Genomic DNA, 25,783 nt, shown 5'->3' with positions numbered 1-25,783 from the left:
AATGCTATAATAATTCTTCATCTCATTATCTCTAGCTGCTTTATCCTGTTCTACAGGATCACAGGCAAGCTGGAGCCTATCCCAGCTGACTATGGGCAAAAGGCGGGGTACACCCTGGACAAGTCACCAGGTCATCACAGGGCTGACACATAGACACAGACAACCATTCACACTCACAGTCAATTTAGAGTCACCAGTTAACCTAACCTGCATGTCTTTGGACTGTGGGGGAAACCGGAGCACCCGGAGGAAACCCACGTGGACATGGGGAGAACATGCAAACTCCACACAGAAAGGCCCTCATCGGCCACGGGGCTCGAACCCGGACCTTCTTGCTGTGAGGCGACAGCGCTAACCACTACACCACTGTGCAGCCCTTATAATAATTCTTGAAAAATAAAAAAGATACGTTCTTACCATCAAATACTTTCATTCTATATTTTGTTGGTTTTTTTGTATTTTTTGGGGTTTTGTTTTTGAGTAGTTTTTATTTTTTCCTTGGTTGGCTCAGCAACACTCTCCGCCATTTTGTTTTTCTCTACTCACTGTATATGAGCTGATAGCCTAGTAGTAGAGTAGCCAATCAGAGCATACGATTGCTCATATCCAGTAAATGTGGATAGAATAAAACATAATTATTAAATAAGACAAACAAGCACAGAGGCCACACCTCCTTCATCGGAACTGACAGAAAAAGAGGCCACACCTCCTTTGGAACTAAAATTGCTTGGCTTTCTCCTTTGTAAATGATGGGCACATGATATTTTGAGGTGTAGTGAGTACCAAAAAAAGGTTTTACATTTCATAATGTGATTAAATGTTCTGTCATGACTGGCTTCATATGCGAAAGAAATTTGGTGAATCTCGACAAATTGGGAAAGACACACTGTACTTTATCAGTCCTCAATTTTGTAGGTGGCACTGTAGGGTCACGTCAGCTGTCAGTGAGCCATTTTCTATTTTAGAGCTTTGCACACAAGCCTGCACAATTTTTCGTGTTTTCCGACCATTTTGAAGCTTAAAATATCTCAAAACAATAGAAAGAAAAAAAAAACAGAATAAGAAAAGTAATAATAGTGCACAAAAGAGGAGGAGCCATGCAAAAGCTCAGTGCTTGGCCCCCTAAAGAAAGCATGTCAGAGCTGCTGCGTGCATTGTGCTCGTCAAAAACAAAAGCATCTTTTACTGATTTCAACCACTGGGGCTTTCTTAAAGTGGAAAAAAAGCATTCAGCTTCCACTAGAACAGAACCAGCTGCACTGGGTCATTGTTGTTTCTCATATTTCTGACTGCGGGCACCTCACACACTCAGTGGTAGTGGAAGCACATCTGTAAGTGATTAACCCAGATCCTCCATCCACGTTGCTGAAATTCTACTTTTCTGACATGCAGAAAGGTGTGTGTGTGTGTGTGTTTAAATTCACAGCAGTAGTGGACATGGCTTTTCAATCAGCTGCTAGGAAGAAGAAGCCCAGATATTAGCACATTCATTACATTACATTAACAGCACTTAGCAGACGCTCTTATCCAGAGCAACATATATCATACCTAGAGCAGCCTGTGGAGCAGTTAGGGGTTAGGTGCCTTGCTCAAGGGCACATCAGCTATTCCTGCTAGTCCAGGGAATTGAACTGGTGACTTTTTTGGTCCCAAAGCTGCTTCTATAACCATTAGGCCATGGCTTCCCATTCAAACAAGTTCTTATGTTAAAATCAGATAAAAGAAGATGAAAAATCTAATAAAATGAATGAGGAGATGATCAAATCATGACTAAATTATAGTCGACACACTCTATTAAGAACACTGTAGTACTCTCAGAAGACTCAGAACAGCTTTAATACTTCATGACTTCTGTTCTTCATTTCGCAAGATTTTGGAAACTTTTCTTTGAGATTCTGGTCGATGTTGACGTGATTGCATCATATAATTGGTGCAGATCTTGTCTGCTTCACATTCATGCTGTAACTCTCCCTTTCTACAGTTACATTACAGGCATTTAGCAGACACTCTTGTCCAGCACGACGTACAATATACCCAGAGCAGCCTGGGGAGCAATAGGGGGTTAGGTGCCTTGCTCAAGAGCACTTCAGCCATTCCTGCTGGTCCAGGGAATCAAACCGGCGACCTTTTGGTCCCAAAGCTCCTTCTCTAACCATTAGGTCATAACTTCCCATTCCAAAAGTGATCTATTACAGTCTGATCTGGTGACTGAGTCAGCCATTAAAGTACAGAACTCATCATCATGTTCTTGTGACACTGTGAATTTTCATCCTGGAAGTAGTGATTATACTGTAAGATGAGAAAATTGTAGCTATAATTGTAACCTGTGGCATTCAAAAAAAACAAACCAAAACACTTGACTGGTACTTAGGGGTTCAATGTGTACCAACAAAACATTCCCAACACCATTACATCACCACCACCAGCTTGAACTGTTGACACAATACAGGTCCATGGACTCATGCTGATGATACCAAATTCTGTCTCCATGTTGCAGCAGTGATCGAGATGGATCAGACAATCATCTGTTTCAATGAGTCTGTGCACACTGTAGCCTCAGATTCATGATCATGGCTGACAGAAATGGAACCTGATGCAATCTTCTGCTGTTGCAGCCCAAGCAATGCACAACACGCCTCAAGGACCTACAGGTATATCTGCATGATCTGATGCACTGTCCTGCCACATGATTGATTGTTTGGATAACTGCACGAATGAGCAAGTGTACAAGTTTTTCCTAAAACTATATCACAATATATGACTCACACAATTGTTACTATGGAATAAAAATCTCTTTGATAGAGCAGCACAAGGAGACCAGTCTTCCTTATTTCAGCTTTGCCTGCATACTTCTTGGAGAGTCCAGTCCATTAATTCTGAACACTGGGACGTCAAAGCATGGCGGGCAAAATATTTTACAGCAATGCTGTACTAAAAAAATACAAAAAGATGGAAAATTATGGGATTAAATGTCAGGCAAATAGGAAAAGGGAATTTTCTCCATATCGGCTCTCCAAGTACATAATCAATTCTTCAAATCACTGATGTTCCAAACGTGTTATTTATAACAATTTATTTTTCAACAGCTAGAGAGTCATTCCATATGAATAGTGTCTTTTCATTTGGTTTTGAGTCCAAAAGAGAAGAAATTAAATTTTAAAAGACCAAAACTACCATCAATAAGTGGACTACCACAGAAGGTCTAAGCAATAATAATAATAATAATAATAATAATAATAATAATAATAATTTATTTCAAAGCATTTCACAGAGTCTCAATAAAAACAATAAAAATAATAATGATATGAACAAATAACGAGACCACCAGTGACAGTGTAGCTCAATCTGGCCCCATCTAGTCCAGAAGGAATGATCTAAAGTGGGCCACCTTGTGCAATAAATGTTGCAAGCTATATAAATTATATACAAGCTATATATAGGAGCAATATTCACCCTAGGAATACCGACCTATTTGCCAGAAAGAATCCAAAATGGCGGGGAAGTGACCAAGAAGAAGCGATTTTTGTTGAACTGCTCATTAAGGCTTAATTAGTCCATAACTTCATTAATAATTGTAATTAAGCAAATCTGGGTAGAAGTTATATGAACCCTAGGTACCCCTACCTTCACGCCAGAAAGAATCAAAATCGGTGAAGAATTGAGGGAAAAGAAGCAATTTGTGTGGAAACTACTCGTTTGGGCTTAATTACTCTATATCTTCATTATTAATTGCAATTATGCAAATTTGGGTAGAAGTCATATGCGCCCCAGGCAGACCTACCTTCCTGCCAAAAAGAATAAAAATCGGTGAAGAACTGAGAGAGAAAAAGTGATTTTCATGAAATGTGGACGACGCCAGATGGATGACGGACAACACATGATGACATAAACTCATCGCCTGTTGGCCGGATGAGCTAATAATTATAACAATAAAAGTATATGTATATTATTGTTTACACATATTAAAAATTATGAAAACAAATTAATCAAAACGAAGATCAGTATTCAAATTGTAAGAAAGTTTTCATAATTATTAATAATATTCTTCAAAAAGTAATGTCTTTAGACCAGTCTTGAAAATTTCATATGAGTCAGCTTTATGAAGGGACAACAGGAGTTTATTCCACAGTCTTGGTCTAGCTGATGAAAATGCTCTATCACTGTAACTTTTGGTGCCGGTCCTTTGAGCAGCCAGGAGCTTCTTCGTATTCGATCTCAGAAAGAGAGCTGTTGCAACAGGCCGCCGACCTCTCTGGCACACGGAAATGGCACAAAACTCTACACTTAGCAATAAACTTAACACTACTCATCACCCTGAGAACCCCATCCCTTCCTACAGTGAATCATGCTGGTGGTAGTATCATGTTAAGAGTTACTCTTAACATGATGCTACCACCAACATGCTTCATAATTAATAATATTGTTCAAAAAGTAATGTCTTTAGACCAGTCTTTAAAGTTTCTTATGAGTCAGTTTTACAAAGGGACAACAGGAGCTTATACCACCAGTGAAGCATGTTGGTGGTAGCATCATGTTAAGAGTTACTCTGGGCTCTTGGTTGCTTCTCAGACTAATCCCCTCTTTACCTGGCCACAGACTTTTGGTAGACGGCCTCCTCTAAGCAGAAACATGCCGTATTCTTGCTCTGTAGGACATCCAAAGTTCATGATATTTTTTCCCGAGAACGTTGCCCTAGACTTGCTCTTCATAGTGCTATTTAAATTCCATCTTCATCAAAATGAAAATAGGAATGGCATTTTGACCATAACGGACTATCAATAAAAATATAGTAACTAGACTGCATTTCCGCAGAGAAAATGCAAAGTGTGCTTGCTGAGCTGTAGCAGAACAGCTATCATGCTAGCATGCTAAAAGCTAGCATGCCAACATGCTAATGCCAACATGCTAACAACTAGCATGCTAACAGTTAGCATATGAACATGCTAACAGGATACTAACATGCTAAAAGCTAGCATGTTAACATGTTAATGCTAACATGCTAATAGATAACATGCTAATAGATAAGATGCTAACAGCTAGCATACTAACATACTAACAGCATACTAACATGCTAAAAGCTAGCATGTTAACATGTTAATGCTAACATGCTAATAGATGACATGCTAATAGATAACATGCTAAAAGCTAGCATTCTAACATGCGAATGATTAACATGCTATTTGTTAAAATTCTAGCACTTTAAGGCTAATATGCTGACAGCTATCATGCTAACAGCTAACATGCTAACATGCTAATGGCTAGTATGTTAACTTTTAGCATGCTAACATGCTGAGGGTGACATACTAACAGCTAACATGCTAACAGTTAGCATGCTAACATGCTCAGGCAAACTCGCTAACAGCAAACATGTGAACTCTGCATGCTATCATGCTAATCCTAACATGTTAACAGCTCTCATGATAACATGCTAATGGTGAACATGCTAACAACTCGCAAGCTAACAGCAGGCATGATATCGCAATGGGTAACATGCTAGCAGCTAGCATGGTAACACGTGAATGCTTATATGCTAATTGCTATCGTGTGTGCGTGTAAGTATTCCTAATAAAGTGGCCATTGAGTTGAAGTTGATTTGCTGTCAAAGTCTCAAATGAGCAGATCCTTGCCAAATGCATCATCACCTATGGGGGAAGGGAGGGATGACTCAGTCAAGCTTCCATTGATTAGTGGCAAAATGGAGAAAAAAATGGACGGATGAAAGGCAAGACAAAGACGAGTGCGGGTCAGAACCGATATCATGTGTGTGATGGGTGATTTGGCCTGAGGTGCCGTATGAAGTTTGGTGGATGTGTGGTGAAGTGTTACTGAGCAAAACTCCATTCATTTGCTTACTTACTTACTTAAGATCCCCGTCAATTATGACGATGGGGGACCCGTAGCCCTGTGGTGCCTCCTTATTCATCGCTCTGCGGCTCATTCTCTGAGCCTAAGCTTGCAGGTTTCCGACCCAGAATGGAGGGCACACCTCCACAGGCAGTGGTCCTGGGCGTCCTCATACCAAGTCTTTAAATCCATTTGGAAGGCGCGAAGGTCTTCTTTAATGCAGTCCTTCCAGCACTTGCGAGGGCGTCCCCTGTTGCATTTACCAAGCTTCAGCTCGCCGAATAGAAGTTGCTTAGGAATCCTGGAGTTGTCCATTCGGGATACATGGCCAAGCCATCGAAGTCTGCTACTACGGATCATGCTTTCAATGGAAGAGCAGTTGGCACGCTCAAGGATCTCCGTGTTGGTGACGCGATGCCACCACTTGATGTTCATGATTTGTCGGAGTGACCTTTGGTGGAAGACTTCCAAGCGGCGTATATGATGGGCAAGAGTGGGCCATGTTTCAGATCCATATAGGAGCGAGGGGAGGACTATGGCTTTATAAACAGTCACCTTAGTTGCCAAAGATAGGCCTCTTCTGTCAAAGCACCTAGTTCTTAAGGCGTTCATTTGAATGGGGCCAAAAATCAATGGAAGCCTATGGAGGTAAAAAGAGATGTGTGAAAACCAAGGAAAAGACGAGTGCAGGTCTCAGATGAGGGGATGGATCTGTGCGGGGACTTGGCCTGAGGCATCAAGTGAAGTTTCTTGAAGTTTGGTCACTTGGTTAAAAAAATTGATGGAGAGTGAAAGTTTTTTTCCTGAAACACCATTCATTTTCAATGGGGCCAAAAATCAATGCAAGGCTATGGAGGAAAAAGGGATGAGCAAAAAGAAAGGAAAAATATGAGCGCGGGTCAGAACTGATTGCATGTATGTGTCAGGGGAGTTGGCCTGAAGTATCACATGAGGTTTGGTGCATCTGCGATAGAGCGTGTCTGAGTAGGACAATTCGATTCATGAACCCTATTCATTCTCTATGGGAAAAAAAAAAAGAAAAACGACAAGAACAAAAGAATGGGCGCATTGATCCAAAAGCTGTATGCAAGTACACGACACCACTTCGGGCCAGACGTCTCAGAGTTGGAATGGTGTCTCTATCTCGAACGCCCTAGGAGGAGTAGTGGATCCAAGAAACGTGTCAGAATAAGGCAGAATAAGTAAACTTAAGAAGAACTAGAAAAGCACTCGGAGAGGGCAGACCTCCGCCAAGAATCCTTTAAAAAAATCCAGGATCCAGAAGGTGATCCGGATCACCGCCAAAATTTAATGGATTGTTACTTGTGCCCAGGTACCTCTGGAAAAAAATTTCAGAGCAATCTGTTCATTACTTTTTCCGGAATGTTGCTAACAGACAAACCAACAAACAAACCAACGCTACCGAAAACATAACCTCCTTGGCGGAGATAACACGTGTGCTTGAGCAAGCATACTAATTACTTTCACAATGCTGCAATTTTATCATCTTATTTGGAAGCTTTAGGTAAGCTGTTGTTCCTCAGGTTAGTTAGTATTACAGTAAATAATAGGGGAAGCCATGGCCTAATGGTTAGCAGCTGTGGGACCAGAAGGTTGCCAGTTTGATTCTGGGGACCAGCAGAAATGGCTGAAGTGCCCTTGAGCAAGGCACTAAAGCCCCAACTGCTCCCCAGGCTGCTCTGGGTATGTTGTATGTTGCTCTGGATAAGAGCGTCTGCTAAATGTCTGTAATGTAAATATAATATAGTTAAAGTATCAGTCAAATGTTTGGACACATCCACTCGTTCATAGGTTTTTCTAAAGAAACGACAATCCATCATTACTTTAAAGCATGAAGTGTCTTTCAATTACTAAAAATAAAGACGAAACATTGAAGCAGAAGGTGTGTCCAAACTTGACTGGTACTATACATCAATTTGCTGCTTTATTTTACTTGAAAAGAAACATATTTGTGCCAGGACACATTTATCTACTAATCTATCTACCTTCATTGTGAAACTCTTCTCTCCAATAAGATAAGCCCATCCTGCTTATTTTATAACCTGCCCCCATCATGTATACCTTCCTGTCGGTGGTCTGTGGTGCCTCCTTGACACTTTGCAAGCAAACACCATCAGCAAGACTAAAGATAATTAAATGAGCTGTAATTTCGGCACTAACACCGGCTTCATGTCTTGTTCGAAAATTCCAGTGAAATGGAAGCTCCACACACACAGACCGATTTTTCCTGCACAAACAGGAGGTTTCCATTACTCAGAGTCTAAGAGTGAAACCTCAACACACACGCAGACACACATACACACACACGCATGCACACACAGGCCTACGTGGCACTCCACACGTGTATACTGCATACAGTGAGAAATCACAGACCAGAGGAGGAGTTCAGGAGGAGATCTGGAGCAGGGACTTCCTCCTTGAATACAACTCAAGAGCATTTCTGAAATTCCACAAAGATTATTTTTCCAGTTGCCTCATTATGAATCCAGCTGCAGCAACATTTTCTTTAGAAATGTGCAAAGATGGGTGTCATCATGCTTTGGGGCCAAAAACAAAGCCAGATCGAGCATTGCTGATGAGTGAAACCTAAACACCAGATGTGGTGTGAAGGAGAACTTCAGAAAGCCAACAAAGCTTAGCTGTTTGGCTCGCAGTGTCTGAATGGGGTGACAATGGACAGTATTAGGTCCAGTCAAGCATCTGGAGAAAGTGAGTTTGGTCTGGGAGGTCTAATATTCCACAATGAAACCACATTAGACACTACATGGCAGACACAGTGTCCCTGTTAATCAAAATATAGTCAAAGATTCTGCTCAAACAGATCAACTTCCAAAGTTTCAACTTTCACACAATACTATCAGCCATCATGTTCGTAATCCTATTACATTAATTACATTACAGGTATTTATCAAACTTTCTGATATTTACCACGAGTTGGCCTAGTGGTTAGCGTGTCCGTCTCTCGATCAGAAGATTGCAAGTTCTACTTGTGGTTAGGTCATACCAAAGACCATCATAAAAATGGTACCTACTGCTATCTGGCAAGGCACACTGCAATACAGATGCGAGTGGGGAATCAAACACTCGCGGTTACCAGAGTACCAGTCCCCCACTGTATCCCTAGCTGTATAGGTGAGAGACTGAGGGCTATGAAAATGGAGCTCAGTGTCACCCAGTGCGCCTTAATGGCCTGGTTAGTACTGGGATGGGAGACTCCCTGGGAAGGTCAGGGCATGGCACAGGAGCAGAGCCATGTACAACATACCCAGAGCACCCTGGGGAGCAGTTGGGGGTTAGGTGCCTTGCTCAAGGGCACTTCAGCCAGTCCAGGGAATTGAACCGGCAACCTTTTGGTCCCAAAGCTGCTTCTCCAATCTTTAAGCCATGGCTTCCCTGGCTTCCCTGCCTGTTGACCACGATGCAGATGAGCCAAGTCTGGTGTTTACTGTTTCTGCTGCTTCTACACTGGATTTCAATGTGAATGTCACTGGAACGTCGTAAATGAGAAAAGAAGCTAACAGTAACACTTGACTGGTATCATTTATGTTTGAGATTTGTTTTTTTTTTCTCCTGTTAAGATGCTTTGTAAAAATATCTCCCTCAGCATGGCACACACTTTCACACACTTCAGCTGTGTGAAAATACAGCACCACCAAAAATTAGCACCAGGATGACTCATCACATCACACACATATTTCAATATAAACATATTTATTGTGTTTCAGGGTGGAGTTTTCCTTTAGTGTAGCTCATCGAAGCATAGCATACACACATTTGTTTAAATGTCTTCCTCAAACCACATCCAGTTGTTCAGTGATGTCACACAGCGTTGCTGATGTGATTTGGGACACATTTGGACTGTATTCTGTAACAACTCTGATTGGAAAACACGAGATGTGTGGGTATAGATTGGACTATTGTCTCATCAGGGGGATTTCTGCATCACACCCAGTATTCCTGGGATAGGCTCCGGATCCACTAGAGCCCTGACCAGGATAAAGCAGTTACTAAAATTGAGTGAATGATATCAAATCCAAGTTTACATTATTTACATGATTGTTGCCTCACAGCAAGTAGGTCCAGGGTTCAAACCTGCCGGTCGACAGGGACCTTTCTGTGTCAAGTTTGGATAATCTACTCATGCCTGTGTGGGTTTCCTCCGGGTGCTCCAGTTTCCTCCAACAGTCCAAAGACATGCAGATTAGGTCAGCTGGCCACTCTAAATAGCCCAGAGGTGTCTCTTTTTGTTAGCTCTATGATAGATTGATGACCTGTCCAGGTTGTACCCCATCTCTCACCCAGTGTCAACTGGGATTGGCTCCAGCTCACCCATGCCCCTCAGTAGGATAAGCAGTATAGATGATGGATGGATGGATGGGATTAAACCCATTCAAAGTAACAGTCCAGTCAAGCAGATTAATACCTTTAGGGCTCAATAATTAAATAGAATTAAACAACTTTGAGCTGTAATTTCCACCACTGTAACTCATTTTAAAAATAATACACCCATCTTGGCTATGCTTCACAACCATTGATCTATAAGCCTGCATCAGGGGGCGGCACAGTGGTTAGCACTGTCACCTCACAGCAAGAAGGTCCTGGGTTCGAGGCCGGCGAGGGCCTTTCTATGTGGGGTTTGCATATTCTTCTCGTGTCTGCATGGGTTTCCTCCGGGTGCTCTGGTTTCCCCCACAGTCCAAAGATATGCAAATTAGGTTAATTGGTGTGAGTGTGAATGGTTGTCTCTGTGTCAGCCCTGTGATAACCTGGTGACTTGTCCAGGGTGTACCCCACCTCTCGCCCATAGTCAGCTGAGATAAGCTCCAGCTTGCCTGCAACCCTGTAGAACAGGATAAGTGGCTACAGATAATGGAAGGATGGATGGATGGACTGCATCAGGCTACTTCTTTCTGTTCTATACCCTGGACATGTTGTGTAAGTCATCATTTTAGTGCCATCTACTGGCAGTAGATCATCAAATCTCACCATCTTAAAGCCTATGAGCATTCTATGAGCATTCATTTACCAAATGCAGAATAATAACACTCATAACCATACACATGAGGTGTGTAATAATACCTCTGCTCCTGAATAGTTTAATTTAAATAGTCTCAGTTTATATAAAAATGCTGCTGCATACACTGGGAATTATCCAACATCAGTGCTTTCAATAGCAGATGTGAGGTGTTTCTTGCCTTTAGTTTCAAAAATGATGATGAGCAAACTATACCAAATCTTGGCATTGTAGGTTTAATGTAATACTTTTACAGGTCCTCAGTGATGCCACACAGACTTACTGATGTGGTTTAGGACATCAACTGGAAGAGAGAGAAAGCGAGAGGAATGTCGAGAGAGAGAGAGAGAACAGCCGATTCCACTCCAATCCCAGCTGGAGATCAACTTGCAAGAACCAGTCTTGAGAAATGCTAGAGATGGGAGTGTTAGTGGAGTCCCATAGTGACTGGAACCGCCCTATCATGCTAGTACCCAAAGCAGAGGACAATCTGTTTTTGTGTAGGCTTCCAAAAGCTGAATGTGGTTTCGAAATTTGATGCCTATCTAATACTTTGTATCGATGAGCTCGTAGCTCGACAAGGCACAGCTGGTTTTTATTGAAAGCTGGATTTGAATAAAGGGCTATTGGCACATTCCCTTCTCACAAAAGCCCAAGGAAAAACAACTTTCTCCATCTGGCTTGATTTACACCAATTCATCACACTTCCTTTTTGGAATGCCAGCCATGTTTCAAAGACTGATGGACCAGGTGATTATGGCCCCATATTAATAAAACTGCTTTCAGACACTTCCTGGGGCTGGTGGATATGATTGTAGGTCAGTGACTAATTATTTAGACCTCACCAGCCCATTTTTTTTGCACTTTTCCTTGTCTTCTTCTTCTTCTTTTGGCTGTTCCCATTCGGGGTTGCCACAGTGGATAATGTCCCTCCATCTCCATGTCCTCCTGTCCTCCGTATCTTCTTCTGTAGCACCAGTCATCCTCATGTCCTCCTTCACCACATCCATAAATCTCATTTTTGGTCTTCCTCATTTCCCTTTACCTGGCAACTCCATCTCTACCATCCTTTTCCCAATATACAGATCTCTCCTCTGTACATGTCCAAACCATTACAATCTCACCTCTCTTACTTTGTCTCCAAGTCGTCCTACATGTGCTGTCCCTCTAATATATACCTACTCATTTCTAATCTTGGGCGGCACGGTGGTGTAGTGGTTAGCACTGTCGCCTCACAGCAAGAAGGTTCTGGGTTTGAGCCCAGTGGCTGACGGGGACCTTTCTGTACGGAGTTTGCATGTTCTCCCCGTGTCTGCGTGGGTTTCCTCCGGGTGCTCCGGTTTCCCCCACAGTCCAAAGACATGCAGGTTAGGCTAATTGGTGGCTCTAAATTGACCATAGGTGTGAATGGTTGTTTGCCTCTCTGTGTCAGCCCTGCAATGATCTGGCGACTTGTCCAGGGTGTACCCCGCCTCTCGCCCATAGTCAGCTGGGATAGGCTCCAGCTTGCCTGCGACCCTACACAGGATAAACAGTTATGGATAATGGATGGATTTCTAATCTTGTCCAACTTTGTCACTCCCAGTGAGAATCTCAACATCTTTAACTCTGCTACCAACAGTTCAGCCTCTTGTCAGTGCCACTGTTTCCAGTTCTAGTTCCAGTTCCTGTTCCACTTACACTTTTGTGATGGAGCATTAATGCAGAAACATACAAAGGAGTATAATATGTCTCCTTTAACACTCATATCCCTCCCTGTGAGGTGTGTCCTAGTACCACTATTTCTGACAAACAGATGTAAGTTTATGTTAATTTAAATAAAAAACAAAATCACTATGTTTTTTTATACTTTTATTTGCAACTACCACCAAACAAAACTTCAATCCAACATTAATTAAAGCAGATCAGCTCTTTGGACAGACAGACAGAGATACAAACAAACAAGCAAACAATTTTGTAAAATACAGACAGATCCAAGACTCATAAATCCAGGCATGCTGCAGGTGAGTTCATCTGTTTGGGTGTTGTAGTATAGAGAAGGTAGAATTCTTTGTTGTGCTGTTAGCATGAATAGTCCTTGGGAGGCCAGGGGGTCCAGGGGGTCTTTGCAGGCCTGGCTGCCAGGGGAAGCTGTGGGTCAAGCCCTCCCAGGTGGCCTGGGATTTGAAGAGGTCCTTAGTACATGGTAGCCGTTATCAAGGTAGGGAGTCTATCCAGGGGGTTCAACATGGACTGTTGGGGCCTCTCAGTCCTTGCTGGCCTGGGAGTATGAGAGAAGGGGGAAGAGGGGAAGATCAGAATGAGAAGAACTGTAAGCTTTAAGAGAATTGTCTTCTTTCAAGCCATATTCCAAAAAAAAGGTTGCTTGACCGATGCAGACAGTCAAAATGATCTTATTACAGTAAAACTACAAGTATACAGTGTCTTGTAAAAGTATTCATCCCCCTTGGTGTTTGTCCTGTTTTGTTGCATTACAAGCTGGAATTAAAATGGATTTTTGGGGGGTTAGCACCATTTCATTTATGCAACATGTCTACAACTTTAAAGGTACATTTTTTTTATTGTTACACAAACAATAATTAAGATGAAAAAACAGAAATCTGGAGTGTGCATAGGTATTCACCCCCCCCCCCCCAAAGTCAATACTTTGTAGAGCCACCTTTTGCTGTAATTACAGCTTCAAGGCTCTTGGGGTATGTCTCTATTAGCTTAGCACATCTAGCCACTGGGATTTTTGCCCATTCCTCAAGGGAAAACTGCTCCAACTCCTTCAAGTTAGATGGGTTGCATTGGTGTACAGCAATCTTCAAGTTATGCACAGATTCTTAATTGGATTGAGGCTTTGATTAGGCCATTGCAAGACATTTAAATGTTTCCCTTTAAACCACTCCAGTGTAGCTTTAGCAGTATGTTTAGGGCCATTGTCCTGCTGGAACATGAACCTTCATCCCAGTTTCAAACCTCTGGCTGACTCAAACAGGTTTTCCTCCAGAATTGCCCTGTATTTAGTGCCATCCATCATTCTGTCAGTCCTGACCAGCTTTTCTGTCCCATCTCATCTCATTCTCATTATCTCTAGCCACTTTATCCTGTTCTACAGGGTCGCAGGCAAGCTGGAGCCTATCCCAGCTGACTACGGGCGAAAGGCTGGGAACACCCTGGACAAGTCGCCAGGTCATCACAGGGCTGACACATAGACACAGACAACCATTCACACTCGCATTCACATCTACGGTCAATTTAGAGTCACCAGTTAACCTAACCTGCATGTCTTTGGACTGTGGGGGAAACCGGAGCACCCGGAGGAAACCCACGCGGACACGGGGAGAACATGCAAACTCCGCACAGAAAGGCCCTCGCCGGCCACGGGGATCGAACCCAGACCTTCTTGCTGTGAGGCAACAGCGCTAATCACTACACCACAATGCTGCCTTCTTCCAGCTTTCCTGTCCCTGCAGGTGAAAAACAGCCCCACGGCATGATGCTGCCACCACCATGCTTCACTGCAGGAATGGTGTTCTCAGGGTGATGGGAAGTTTTGGATTTACACCACACATGGCATTTCTTATGATGGCCAAAAAGTTCAATTTTAGTGTCATCTGACCAGATAATCTTATTCCATGTGTTTGGGGAGTCTGCCACATACCGTTGGGCAAACTCCAAATGTGTTTACTTATTTTTTCGTTAAGCAATGGCTTATTTATGGCTACTCTTCCATAAAGCCCCGCTCCATGGAGTGTACGGCTTCAAGTGGTCCTATGGACAGATACTCCCATCTCCGCTGTGGATCTCTGCAGCTCCTTCAGTGTTACCTTTGGTGTCTTTTTTGCATCTTTGATTAATGCCCTCCTTGCCCAGTCTGTGAGTTTTGGTGGGTGGGGCCTTCTCTTGTCAGGTTTGTAGTGGTGCCATGTTCTTTCCATTTTGCTATAATGGATTTAATGGTGCTCTGTGGGATATTCAAAGTTTGGGATATTTTTTATAACCCAACCCTGATCGGGGCGGCACGGTGGTGTAGTGGTTAGAGCTGTCGCCTCACAGCAAGAAGGTCCGGGTTCGAGCCCCGTGGCCGGTGAGGGCCTTTCTGTGTGGAGTTTGCATGTTCTCCCCATGTCCGCGTGGGTTTCCTCCGGGTGCTCCGGTTTTCCCCACAGTCCAAAGACATGCAGGTTAGGTTAACTGGTGACTCTAAATTGACCGTAGGTGTGAATGTGAGTGTGAATGGTTGTCTGTGTCTATGTGTCAGCCCTGTGATGACCTGGCGACTTGTCCAGGGTGTACCCCGCCTTTCACCCGTAGTCAGCTGGGATAGGCTCCAGCTTGCCTGCGACCCTGTAGAACAGGATAAAGTGGCTACAGATAATGAGATGAGATGAACCCTGATCTATACTTCTTCACAACTTTGTCTCTGACCTGTTTGGAGGCTCCTTGGTTTTCACGTTGCTTGTTTAGTTGTGTAACAGAGTCAGGGTCCTTCCAGAACAGGTTGATTTATACAGACATCATGTGACAGATCATCCACACAGGTGGATCTTAATCAACTAATTATGTGACTTATGAAGTGAATTGGTTGGACCAGCTCTTATTTAGGGGTTTCATACGAAAGGGGGTGAATACCTATGCACACTCCAGATTTCTGTTTTTTTTTTATCTTAATTATTGTTTGTGTCACAATAAAACAACAATTTGTACCTTTAAAATGGTCGGCATGTTGTGTAAATCAAATGGTGCAAACCCTCCAAAAATCCATTTTAATTCCAGCTTGTAATACAACAAAACAGGACAAACACCAAGGGGGATGATTACTTTTGCAAGACACTGCAAAGAAACAGTCGAATAATTAAAGCAAATACTGCAAATAAGGATGTAAGCAAGATTTCATTTTGCTGTACCTCTCCCTTCGTCAAGTCCTTCCAAGGAGCGAGGGTAACTCCTGGGATGTTTCTGCAGTTGACAAATTTTGCTTTGTTGTAGCTTAAGACGAAAGGGTTCCTTGGAACTTTAGTGATGCCTGTGTTGTCACAGATGATGCGAGACAGAGACATTTTGGACAGTGAGGCTCTCTGTGCTGGAGTGAAAACACCAGTGTTCTCCCACCAGAGCCTGGGTACAGAAATTAGAGACGTTCTTATACTACAGCAGTTTTCCAAAGCTAACAGTTTTATTTATTAAAGCATAACATGTTCAGTAATTGTTTTCTGTTTAGTGTTTAAATTAGAACATTTAATGTTCTGGAACATCCACAGAACAAGTTAGTTTCTATTATCACTTAACTTAGAACATGTTAGGACTAGGACTGTTTTGGCCTCTAGAGGCCGCTGTTATTTCCTTTTCATGTCGTGTTTATTTTGGCCTCTAGAGGCCGCCACTGTTCCTGTGTTTTGTGTTTGTGTTAATTGCCTAATTATCTTCACCTGTGTCCTTAATTAGTTTGTCTATTTATACCCCTGAGTTCAGTCCTCTTGTCACGGAGTCTTTGTGCTGTTATGTTTATCTCCAGTTTCCTTTGTACTGTGTTTTTTTGATCTTCTTAGCTTTTGAATTTTTGCACTTTGCTTTTCTTTTGGATTATACTCTTTGGTTTTTTTTTGTCTTTTGTTTTGCCCTGTATATAGTGTATATAGTTTAAATAAACCTTTTGATTCTTTTTCTACTTCCGCCTCACGCCTCTGCATTTGAGTCATCCCCCTGGTGGCCTAGTGGGGGTTTGCTGGATTATCACACCCACGAACCAGGTTCAAATCCCAGCAAAACCCTAACAGAAAGACTCCGTCATGACCGACTCAGCAGAGGCTGCTTCAACTGTCTACCCGGCCAACCTTCAGGGAATTATGGCAGCTTTGACACGCTTCGGAGCGACCATGGACGCTCATGGACGTACGCTCACCAGCCAACGTGAGGCCCTCGCTCGCCACGAGGAACTGCTTCAGCAAATTGGGAAAACCCTGGCACAGCTGACATCTCTGCCTGCATCTCCTGATCCAGTTCCTGCTCCTGATCCAGCTCCCACTCCTGCTCCAGTGCCTCCTGCAATGCTGCCTTCTTCACCTCGCGAACCCAGCCTTCCTGCACCACAGAGGTATGACGGCAAGCACAGTGAGTGCCGAGAGTTCCTTACCCAGTGTCAACTCACCTTTGAGCTTCAGCCTACCACCTACACTACGGATCGCCGCAAGATTGCCTTTGTGATCACCTTATTAGCTGGTAAGGCGCGAGCCTGGGCTACTGCTATCTGGCAAAGACAGGGACCTGAGTGCTTTGATTTCCAGCTGTTTTCTGAAGAGATGCTTCGGGTCTTCGATCAGGCAGACATCAGTACCGATGCAGCCCGAAAGCTCATGTCCATCCGGCAAGGAGGAAGCGTTGCAGATTACGCCATCTCGTTCCGAACACTCGCAGCAGTAAGTGGATGGAACGAGACTGCCCTGGTGTCAGCCTTCCACCATGGTCTGTCTGACCCCATCAAGGACGGTCTGGCCTCTATTGGATGCCCAAGTGACCTCGAAACCCTCATCTCACATGCTATTCGTCTGGACAACAGGATGAGAGAACGCCACCAAGCCTTGAGCCCCCCCAGCCTCCCTACCTCTACCTGGAGACCGTCTACCTCCTTCAGTGACTGTCCAGAACCCATGCAAGTGGGTCGTACTCGCCTCTCCGCATCTGAGAGGGAGCGCAGAAGGAGGGACAAGTGCTGCATCTACTGTGGCAAGCCTGGTCACTTCCGAGCATCATGTCCCGAACTCTTGGGAAAAGGACCGCCCCGTCCAGCCGAGGGAGGGTTGTGACAGGGCCTACCCTCTCTCCCGGACTCCCTGGCCAAGGAATCTACATCCCGGTCTCCATCTCCTGGGGTGAGTCTGTCCACTCTTGTCAAGCTTTGATAGACTCAGGGGCGGCTGGGAACTTTATGGATATTCACTTCGCCCAAAGCATCAATATTCCGACTGCACCTCTTGAAGTCCCACTGTCTGTGTCTGCCCTCGATGGCCAAGCGTTAGGTGATGGAAGAGTCACCCAAGTTACTTCTCCAGTTTTCCTCCAGTCTCAAGGTCACAAGGAAGAAATATCCCTGCACCTGATTCCTTCACCTGAGTTCCCAGTTATTCTAGGCCTTCCTTGGCTTACTCGCCACAACCCTCGCATAGACTGGGTAACAAGCCAGGTTGTGGAATGGGGCCCTGCATGCCATGCCTCTTGTCTGCTCTCTAGCTCTCCTGTGTCTCCTGCTGAGCCCCCTGATCTCACCGAGTTATCTCAAGTTCCCACAGAGTACTGGGATCTCAAGGAGGTATTCAGCAAGAGCAGGGCCGCCGTTCTTCCTCCGCACCGGGCCTACGACTGTGCCATCGACTTGCTCCCTGGGACTACCCCTCCTCGTGGCAGACTGTTTTCCCTCTCTCAGCCAGAACGCAAGGCTATGGAGGAATACCTCAAAGACGCCCTGGTCTCTGGGTTCATTCGACCCTCCACCTCACCTGCTGGTGCTGGCTTCTTCTTTGTCGGCAAGAAGGATGGGGGGCTTCGACCATGTATTGACTACAGGGGCCTGAACAAGATCACTGTGCGCAACCGATATCCCCTTCCGCTGATGTCCACTGCTTTTGACCTGCTCCAAGGCGCCACCGTCTTCACCAAGTTGGACCTACGGAACGCATACCACCTCATCCGTATCCGACAGGGAGACGAGTGGAAGACTGCCTTTAACACCCCATCTGGGCACTACGAATACCAGGTGATGCCCTTCGGACTCACCAACGCACCAGCTGTTTTTCAGGCCCTAATCAACGACGTCTTAAGGGACATGATTAACCTATACGTTTTTGTCTACCTCGACGACATCCTTATCTTTTCCAAGACCGTGCAGGAGCACCGCCACCATGTCCGCCAGGTTCTCCAGAGGCTGCTACAGAACAATCTGTTCGCCAAGGCCCAGAAATGCGAATTTCATGTTCCCGAGGTCTCCTTTCTGGGATTTATTGTACGGACAGGCCAACTCCAAATGGACCCTGCCAAGACCCTGGCCGTCCGGGATTGGCCTACTCCCAAGTCCGTTAAGGAGGTTCAGCGGTTCTTAGGATTCGCTAACTTCTACCGCAAGTTCATCAGGAACTTCAGTTCTGTGGCAGCACCCATGTCAGACCTCACCAAAGGGACAGGTGGATCTTATGGCTGGTCTCCTCAGGCAGAAAAGGCGTTCAAAGACCTCAAGGACCGCTTCTGCACGGCACCCATTCTGGTTCTCCCGGACACCTCCCAACCATTCATCGTGGAGGTGGACGCCTCGGACAGTGGTGTCGGCGCGGTGCTCTCTCAACGTTCGGAAGGAAAGCTGCACCCCTGCGCTTACTTCTCCCACCGCCTGAGTCCTGCTGAGTCCCGGTACGATGTGGGGGATTGAGAACTGCTAGCGGTCAAACTGGCCCTTGAGGAGTGGAGGCACTGGATGGAGGGAGCACAACATCCATTCCTGGTTTGGACTGACCACAAGAACCTGGAGTACCTCCAGCAAGCCAAGAGACTGAACCCTCGACAGGCTAGGTGGGCCCTGTTTTTCAGTCGGTTTGACTTCACCCTCTCATACCGCCCTGGCTCCAAGAACACCAAACCTGACGCACTGTCCAGACTGTTCTCTGCCACTAACAGGGAGAATGAAGTCGGGCCTATTATCCCTGTGTCCCGGATTGTGGCCCCTGTCCGCTGGGGTATTGAGGAGGCTGTCCGACGAGCCCAACGCCAGGACCCCGGTCCTGGGACGGGGCCACCAGGCCTCTTGTACGTCCCACATCAAGCCCGGGCCAAGGTTCTCCAGTGGGGTCACTCTTCCCCTCTCACCGCCCACCCGGGAGCTCGGAGGACCCTGGACTTCCTGAAAAGACGCTTCTGGTGGCCTAACATGGAGAAGGAAGTAAGGTCATTTGTCCTGTCCTGTGAGGTTTGCACCAGAACCAAGAACCCACGACAGCGTCCCCAGGGTCTCCTGCATCCTCTGACCATTCCTCGGCGTCCCTGGTCCCACGTGGCAGTCGACTTTATCACGGGTCTCCCTGAGTCACAAGGTAACACGGTCATTTTGGTCTTAGTTGACAGATTCTCCAAGGCCTGCCGCTTCATACCACTGTGCAAACTCCCCTCTGCTCTTGAAACTGCGAAACTTTTGTTTAATCATGTCTTCCGAGTCTTTGGTCTTCCACAGGACATCATCTCAGACCGAGGGCCCCAGTTCTCCTCCCGAGTGTGGCACGGGTTCTGCAAGGTCATCGGAGCCACTGCCAGCCTCTCCTCTGGATTTCACCCACAGTCCAATGGTCAGACGGAGAGGCTCAACCAGGACCTGGAAACCACCCTGCGAGGCCTGGCTATGGATAACCCGACATCGTGGAGCACCTGGCTGCCATGGGCGGAGTACGCCCACAACACCCTGCAGTCATTGGCCACCAAGCTGTCGCCATTCCAGTGCCAATTCGGGTTCCAGCCACCTCTGTTCCCGGACCAGGAGGAGGACGCGGGGGTGCCCTCGGTCAACCAATATGTGAGACGGTGTCGCAAGACCTGGAGCAAGGTCAGGAAGACCCTCATACAGACCTCCAGAACCAACCAGACTCAGGCCAACCGCCATAGAAGACCTGCACACGCTTTCCGCCCTGGGCAGCGTGTTTGGCTGTCCACTAAGGACCTTCCACTGCGGGTGGAGAACCGCAAGCTTGCTCCTCGCTACATTGGCCCCTTCAAGGTGGTGCGCAGGGTGAACCCTGTCTCCTACCGGCTCCAGTTGCCCCGGACTCTGAGGATCAACCCCACTTTCCATGTTTCCCTGTTACGGCCCGTACTGACGTCTACGTATGCCCCTGCCCCTAGGAACCCCCCACCCCCCCGCATCTTCCAGGGGCAGACTGTGTTCACTGTGAATCGCCTGCTTGACTCCCGCCGGGTCCGCGGCGGGTTGCAATATCTGGTGGACTGGGAGGGCTATGGTCCTGAGGAGCGCTGCTGGGTTCCTGCTCGGGATGTCCTTGATAAAGAACTATGTCGGGACTTCCATTCGGCCCATCCGGATCGCCCTGGGAACGTCAGGAGACGCTCCTAGAGGGGGGGGTCCTGTTAGGACTTGGACTGTTTTGGCCTCTAGAGGCCGCTGTTATTTCCTTTTCATGTCGTGTTTATTTTGGCCTCTAGAGGCCGCCACTGTTCCTGTGTTTTGTGTTTGTGTTAATTGCCTAATTATCTTCACCTGTGTCCTTAATTAGTTTGTCTATTTATACCCCTGAGTTCAGTCCTCTTGTCACGGAGTCTTTGTGCTGTTATGTTTATCTCCAGTTTCCTTTGTACTGTGTTTTTTTGATCTTCTTAGCTTTTGAATTTTTGCACTTTGCTTTTCTTTTGGATTATACTCTTTGGTTTTTTTTTGTCTTTTGTTTTGCCCTGTATATAGTGTATATAGTTTAAATAAACCTTTTGATTCTTTTTCTACTTCTGCCTCACGCCTCTGCATTTGAGTCATCCCCCTGGTGGCCTAGTGGGGGTTTGCTGGATTATCACACCCACGAACCAGGTTCGAATCCCAGCAAAACCCTAACAGAACATCTATAAGCAGTCTCTCCCTCACTTCTTCTTGAAGTCAATGAGACAAAAACTATGCAGTTTGTTATTGAGGAACCACCAAGTCCTCTGTCCTGAAGACTCTTCCATGTCTGAAAACTTAAAGGAACACCTTTACCGCTGACCTCCTTCCATAAATGATAAATAAATGTCTCTACATGGAAAATTTCACCATATCATTGATTAGTTTTTCTCTGTAGCATTATACATGGAGCATCCACCATAATGGATCACTGTGTAAGTTGTTACTATCAAAACAATGAAACCATCAATGATGGCATAGCTCATTCTGGCCCCGTCTAGTCCAAAAGGAACGATCTAAAGTGGGCCACCTTGAGCAGTAAATATTGCAAGCTATATACACTATATACAAGCTATATATAGAAGCTATATACACCCGAGGAATACTGATCTACTGTATTTGCCAGAAAGAATCCAAAACAGCAAGGAATTGACCAAGAAGCATGGCGGCATGGTGGTGTAGTGGTTAGCACTGTTGCCTCACAGCAAGAAGGTTCTGGGTTCGAGCCCAGCGGCCGATGGGGGCCTTTCTGCGTGGAGTTTGCATGTTCTCCCTGTGTCTGCGTGGGTTTCCTCCGGGTGCTCCGGTTTCCCCCACAGTTCAAAGACATGCATTTAGGTTAACATAAGACGGCCTTGGGCTGAAGTGCCCAAGCGTGGTGGTGCGTACGTATGCAGCGGCTTTGCTCTCCTGTGATGAACTCAATTCCATTGTACATTTGTGCAGTGGGCGGCACGGTGGTGTAGTGGTTAGCACTGTCGCCTCACAGCAAGAAGGTCCAGGTTCGAGCCCCGTGGCCGGCGAGGGCCTTTCTGTGCAGAGTTTACATGTTCTCCCCGTGTTCGCGTGGGTTTCCTCCGGGTTCTCCGGTTTCCCCCACAGTCCAAAGACATGCAGGTTAAGTTAACTGGTGACTCTAAATTGACCGTAGGTGTGAATGTGAGTGTGAATGGTTGTCTGTGTCTATGTGTCAGCCCTGTGATGACCTGGCGACTTGTCCAGGGTGTACCCCGCCTTTCGCCCGTAGTCAGCTGGGATAGGCTCCAGCTTGCCTGCGACCCTGTAGAACAGGATAAAGCGGCTAGAGATAATGAGATGAGATGAGATTTGTGCAGTGAAAATAAAGGCATTCTATTCTAAGAAGCGATTTTTGTTGAACTGCTCATTAAGGTTTAATTAGTCCATAACTTTATTAATAATTGTAATTAAGCAAATCTGGGTAGAAATTATATGAACCCTAGGTACCCCTACCTTCATGCCAGAAAGAATCAAAATCGGTGACAAATTGAGGGAGAAGAAGTGATTTGTGTGGAAACAGCTTGTTAGGGATTAATTACTCCATATCTTCATTATTAATTGCAATTATGCAAATTTGGGTGGAAGACATATGCAGCCCAGGCAGACCTACCTTTCTGCCAAAAAAGAATAAAAATTGAGAGAGAAGAAGCGATTTTCATGAAATGTGGACGATGCCGGCCGGCTGGACAACACAAGATGGCATAAGCTCATCACCTGTCGGCCAGATAAGCTAATAACAAACTGTTGAAGCCAGGCTGTTTGGAAAATGAATCAACATCTTCTGACCAATCAGAATCTATCTAGGGTGCTGGTGTATGAGCTTAATACAGCCCTGACTAGTGTAGTAATTTTATTCAGTGATTTTGTTGAAAACACTTTCTCATTGATGCACAGAATACATGTGCATCAATGAGAATGGGGATGAGAGTGTAGTGAAGATGCAAGGAATAGACATAAAGAAAGTTGGTGAATTCAAGTACCTGGGGTCAACTGTGCAGGAAAATGGGGGCTGCGATAGTGAGGTGAGAAAGAGAGTGCAGGCAGGGTGGAGCAGTTGGAGAAGGATTTTGGGAGTCATTTGTGATAGGAAAGTCCCAGCAAAAGTGAAAAGTAAGATGTATAAGACAGTAGTGAGACCAGCTGTGATGTATGGATTGGGGACTGTACCCTTAACGAAGAGACAGGAGGCAAAGTTGGAGGTGGCGGAGTTGAGGATGTTAAGGTTTGCGATGGGAGTGACAAGGTTGGACAGGATAAGGAACGAGCACATCAGAGGGACAGCACATGTGGAGAGCTTGGGAATTAAGCTAAGAGAGATGAGATTGAGATGGTACGGGCACATCCTGAGAAGAGATGCAGAGCATGTTGGAAGGAGAATGTTGAGGATGGAGCTGCCAGGCATATGAAAATGAGGAAGGCCAAAGAGGAGATACATGGATGTGGTGAGAGAGGACATGAAAGTGGCAGGAGTGGTAGAGAAAGATGTGGAAGACAGGGAGCAATGGAGACGAAAGATCCGCTGTGGCGACCCCTAATCGGGAGCAGCCAGAAGAAGAAGAAGAAGATTTTGTTGAAAACAAAACATTACCTGTCTCCTTGGCGGATCTTCTGGAACTGGGTGGCAATGATACAGGAGAACACCGGCCCAACTCGACCTCCAGGGACGAACGGTTCAGCAAGGCCTCCTGCCCAGAGGTCGATGTTATCAGGAGAGCCGTAGAGCTCGATGAGTTTATGTGCCAGATCTGTGTTACTCAGCACAGATTCCAATTCAGTGACATTTTTCGGTTCGGACAGGCCACAAAACCTCCGCCATGCATTATAGCCTAATGGGCAGAAGATAATGCATTCAGCAATGTGCTGAACATGTGAAGCTGTCTGTCTGTCTTTGTCTTGTCTATCGATTCAGTCTATCTATTCAGCTTATCTGTCCGTCAGTCTGCCTTTACTTTCAGCCTGTCTGTCAGTCTTTCAGTGTGCAACCTGTGCATGTGTGTACCTGGTAGGCCGTGGTCTCGGCCTCTCTGCAGGTTGAGGGAAGCCAGATCCTGGGCGATTTTGCTGCTAAAGATGAACAGTTTTTCTCTCAGCGAGTTCACCATCATGCTGTCCTGCTTGTTCAGCTTAGCCGGACTACTAATCACCCCCCGGATCAAAGGATCAATCCCACCTGGGGGCAGGGTTTCGTGTGAGACTGAGGTTGTATCATAAAATGCTTCTCGATACACTTCTTATGACAATTCAAATTTTTTGAACAAGTGACATTGATACGGTCATGAAGAAGAGTAGAGAATGATTTGACAACATGAATCAACTACCATATTGAACACACCATAGCATCTCTTATTATATTGTATTATACTAATTAATTTGAGCTAGCAGCGCTGGCGCAAATTTTTACTCTCACTCAGGATCTTTCTACTTTCTTCTTCTTCTTCTTATTATTATTATTCTCCTAACATTTTTAGGACGCTATTTCTCCCTCAGTTTTCAACCAATCATCACCAAATTTGACATGCAGAATACCTCTGGGCTGAATTAAGTTGATATGACTTGGTGCTGATCTGGATCACTGAATCAGAATGATCCATGAAAAATGGACTTTTTTCCTCACTAAGTGTCATTCTCTATCTCTTATCTTTCCGGATCTATAGGGTACGGTGACCAGAAGTCCCAGTTTGTAACAGCTAGTGCAAATTACTGTGACTTTAGTCACAGTTTCTATCTTCTTCTTCTAGCATTTTTTAGGACTCTATTTCTACCTCAGTTTTCAACCAATCATCACCAAATTTCGCATGAAGAATACCTCTGGGCTGGATTACGTTGCTGTGACTTTTGGTGCTGATCTGGATCGCTGATCCAGAATGATCCATGAAAAATTGGATTTTTTTAAAATCATAACTCTGTCAATTTTCATGATTTTTTTCAATTATTATTATTATTTTTTAAATTTGTTCAGGGTGGGAGGGCGCAACTTTTCCTCACTAAGCGTCATTCTCTCTCTTACTGTTCCAGATCTATAGGGTATGGTGACCAGACGTTCCAGTTTGTAACAGCTAGCGTAAATTGCTGTGACTTTAGTCACAGTCTCTATCTAGTATATTTTACTCCTTTTATTATGGGATCATCATATATTAAGTGACATTGCAAAAAAAAGACACCATCTTTGAGAACCCACCTTCAAATATAATTCTCCACGGTGTGAAGAAGGCCGTATGGACAGGGATGCTGGGGAACTGCTGAGATTCCTTGAAATTTTTGTCCAAACGGAAGATGAAGGGCTGGACAGTGACGTGGGCGAAACGGTAAGCAGCGGTGGCGAAAACGTTAGCAATGGACGGATCAACGTTGGAGTTGTAGCCAGGATACCTATCGAGCAAGTTCTGCATGGCACTTGTCCCAACGATGTATTTAAGATAATCCCTATACACTATGATCTGTAAGACACAGCCAAAACATTCCAAGTGAGCCCTGTTCTTTAACAT

General features: G+C 45.2%; 1 protein-coding gene across 1 annotated transcript; it reads right to left on the bottom strand.

The window, feature by feature from the left end:
- Window positions 1-13,124: 13,124 nt before the first annotated feature.
- On the bottom strand, window positions 13,125-25,783 carry LOC132873253 (eosinophil peroxidase-like). The gene is made up of 5 exons (XM_060908612.1): window positions 25,477-25,783; window positions 24,298-24,468; window positions 23,887-24,124; window positions 15,772-15,982; window positions 13,125-13,139 (listed from the first exon to the last, which is right to left on the bottom strand). Exons 1-5 carry the CDS (start codon window positions 25,781-25,783, stop codon window positions 13,125-13,127), a joined length of 942 nt encoding a protein of 313 aa, XP_060764595.1.

This window comes from Neoarius graeffei, chromosome 25, assembly GCF_027579695.1.
Source record: "Neoarius graeffei isolate fNeoGra1 chromosome 25, fNeoGra1.pri, whole genome shotgun sequence".
In the NCBI taxonomy this organism is placed as follows: Eukaryota; Metazoa; Chordata; class Actinopteri; order Siluriformes; family Ariidae; genus Neoarius; species Neoarius graeffei.
Note: the sequence above shows the minus strand (reverse complement) of the source record. Positions and strands in the feature narration are given on the sequence as shown.

Bases quoted from the DNA above. Each gene is read 5' to 3' on its own strand.
- LOC132873253 (XM_060908612.1), bottom strand. From the start codon at position 25,783: ATGTTAAAGAACAGGGCTCACTTGGAATGTTTTGGCTGTGTCTTACAG. The intron at 24,469-25,476 runs GTGGGTTCTCAA...CCCTGCCCCCAG, and splicing joins GTGGAGAATTATATTTGAAG to GTGGGATTGATCCTTTGATC. The intron at 15,983-23,886 runs GTAATGTTTTGT...TTCTGTACCCAG, and splicing joins AAGATCCGCCAAGGAGACAG to GCTCTGGTGGGAGAACACTG.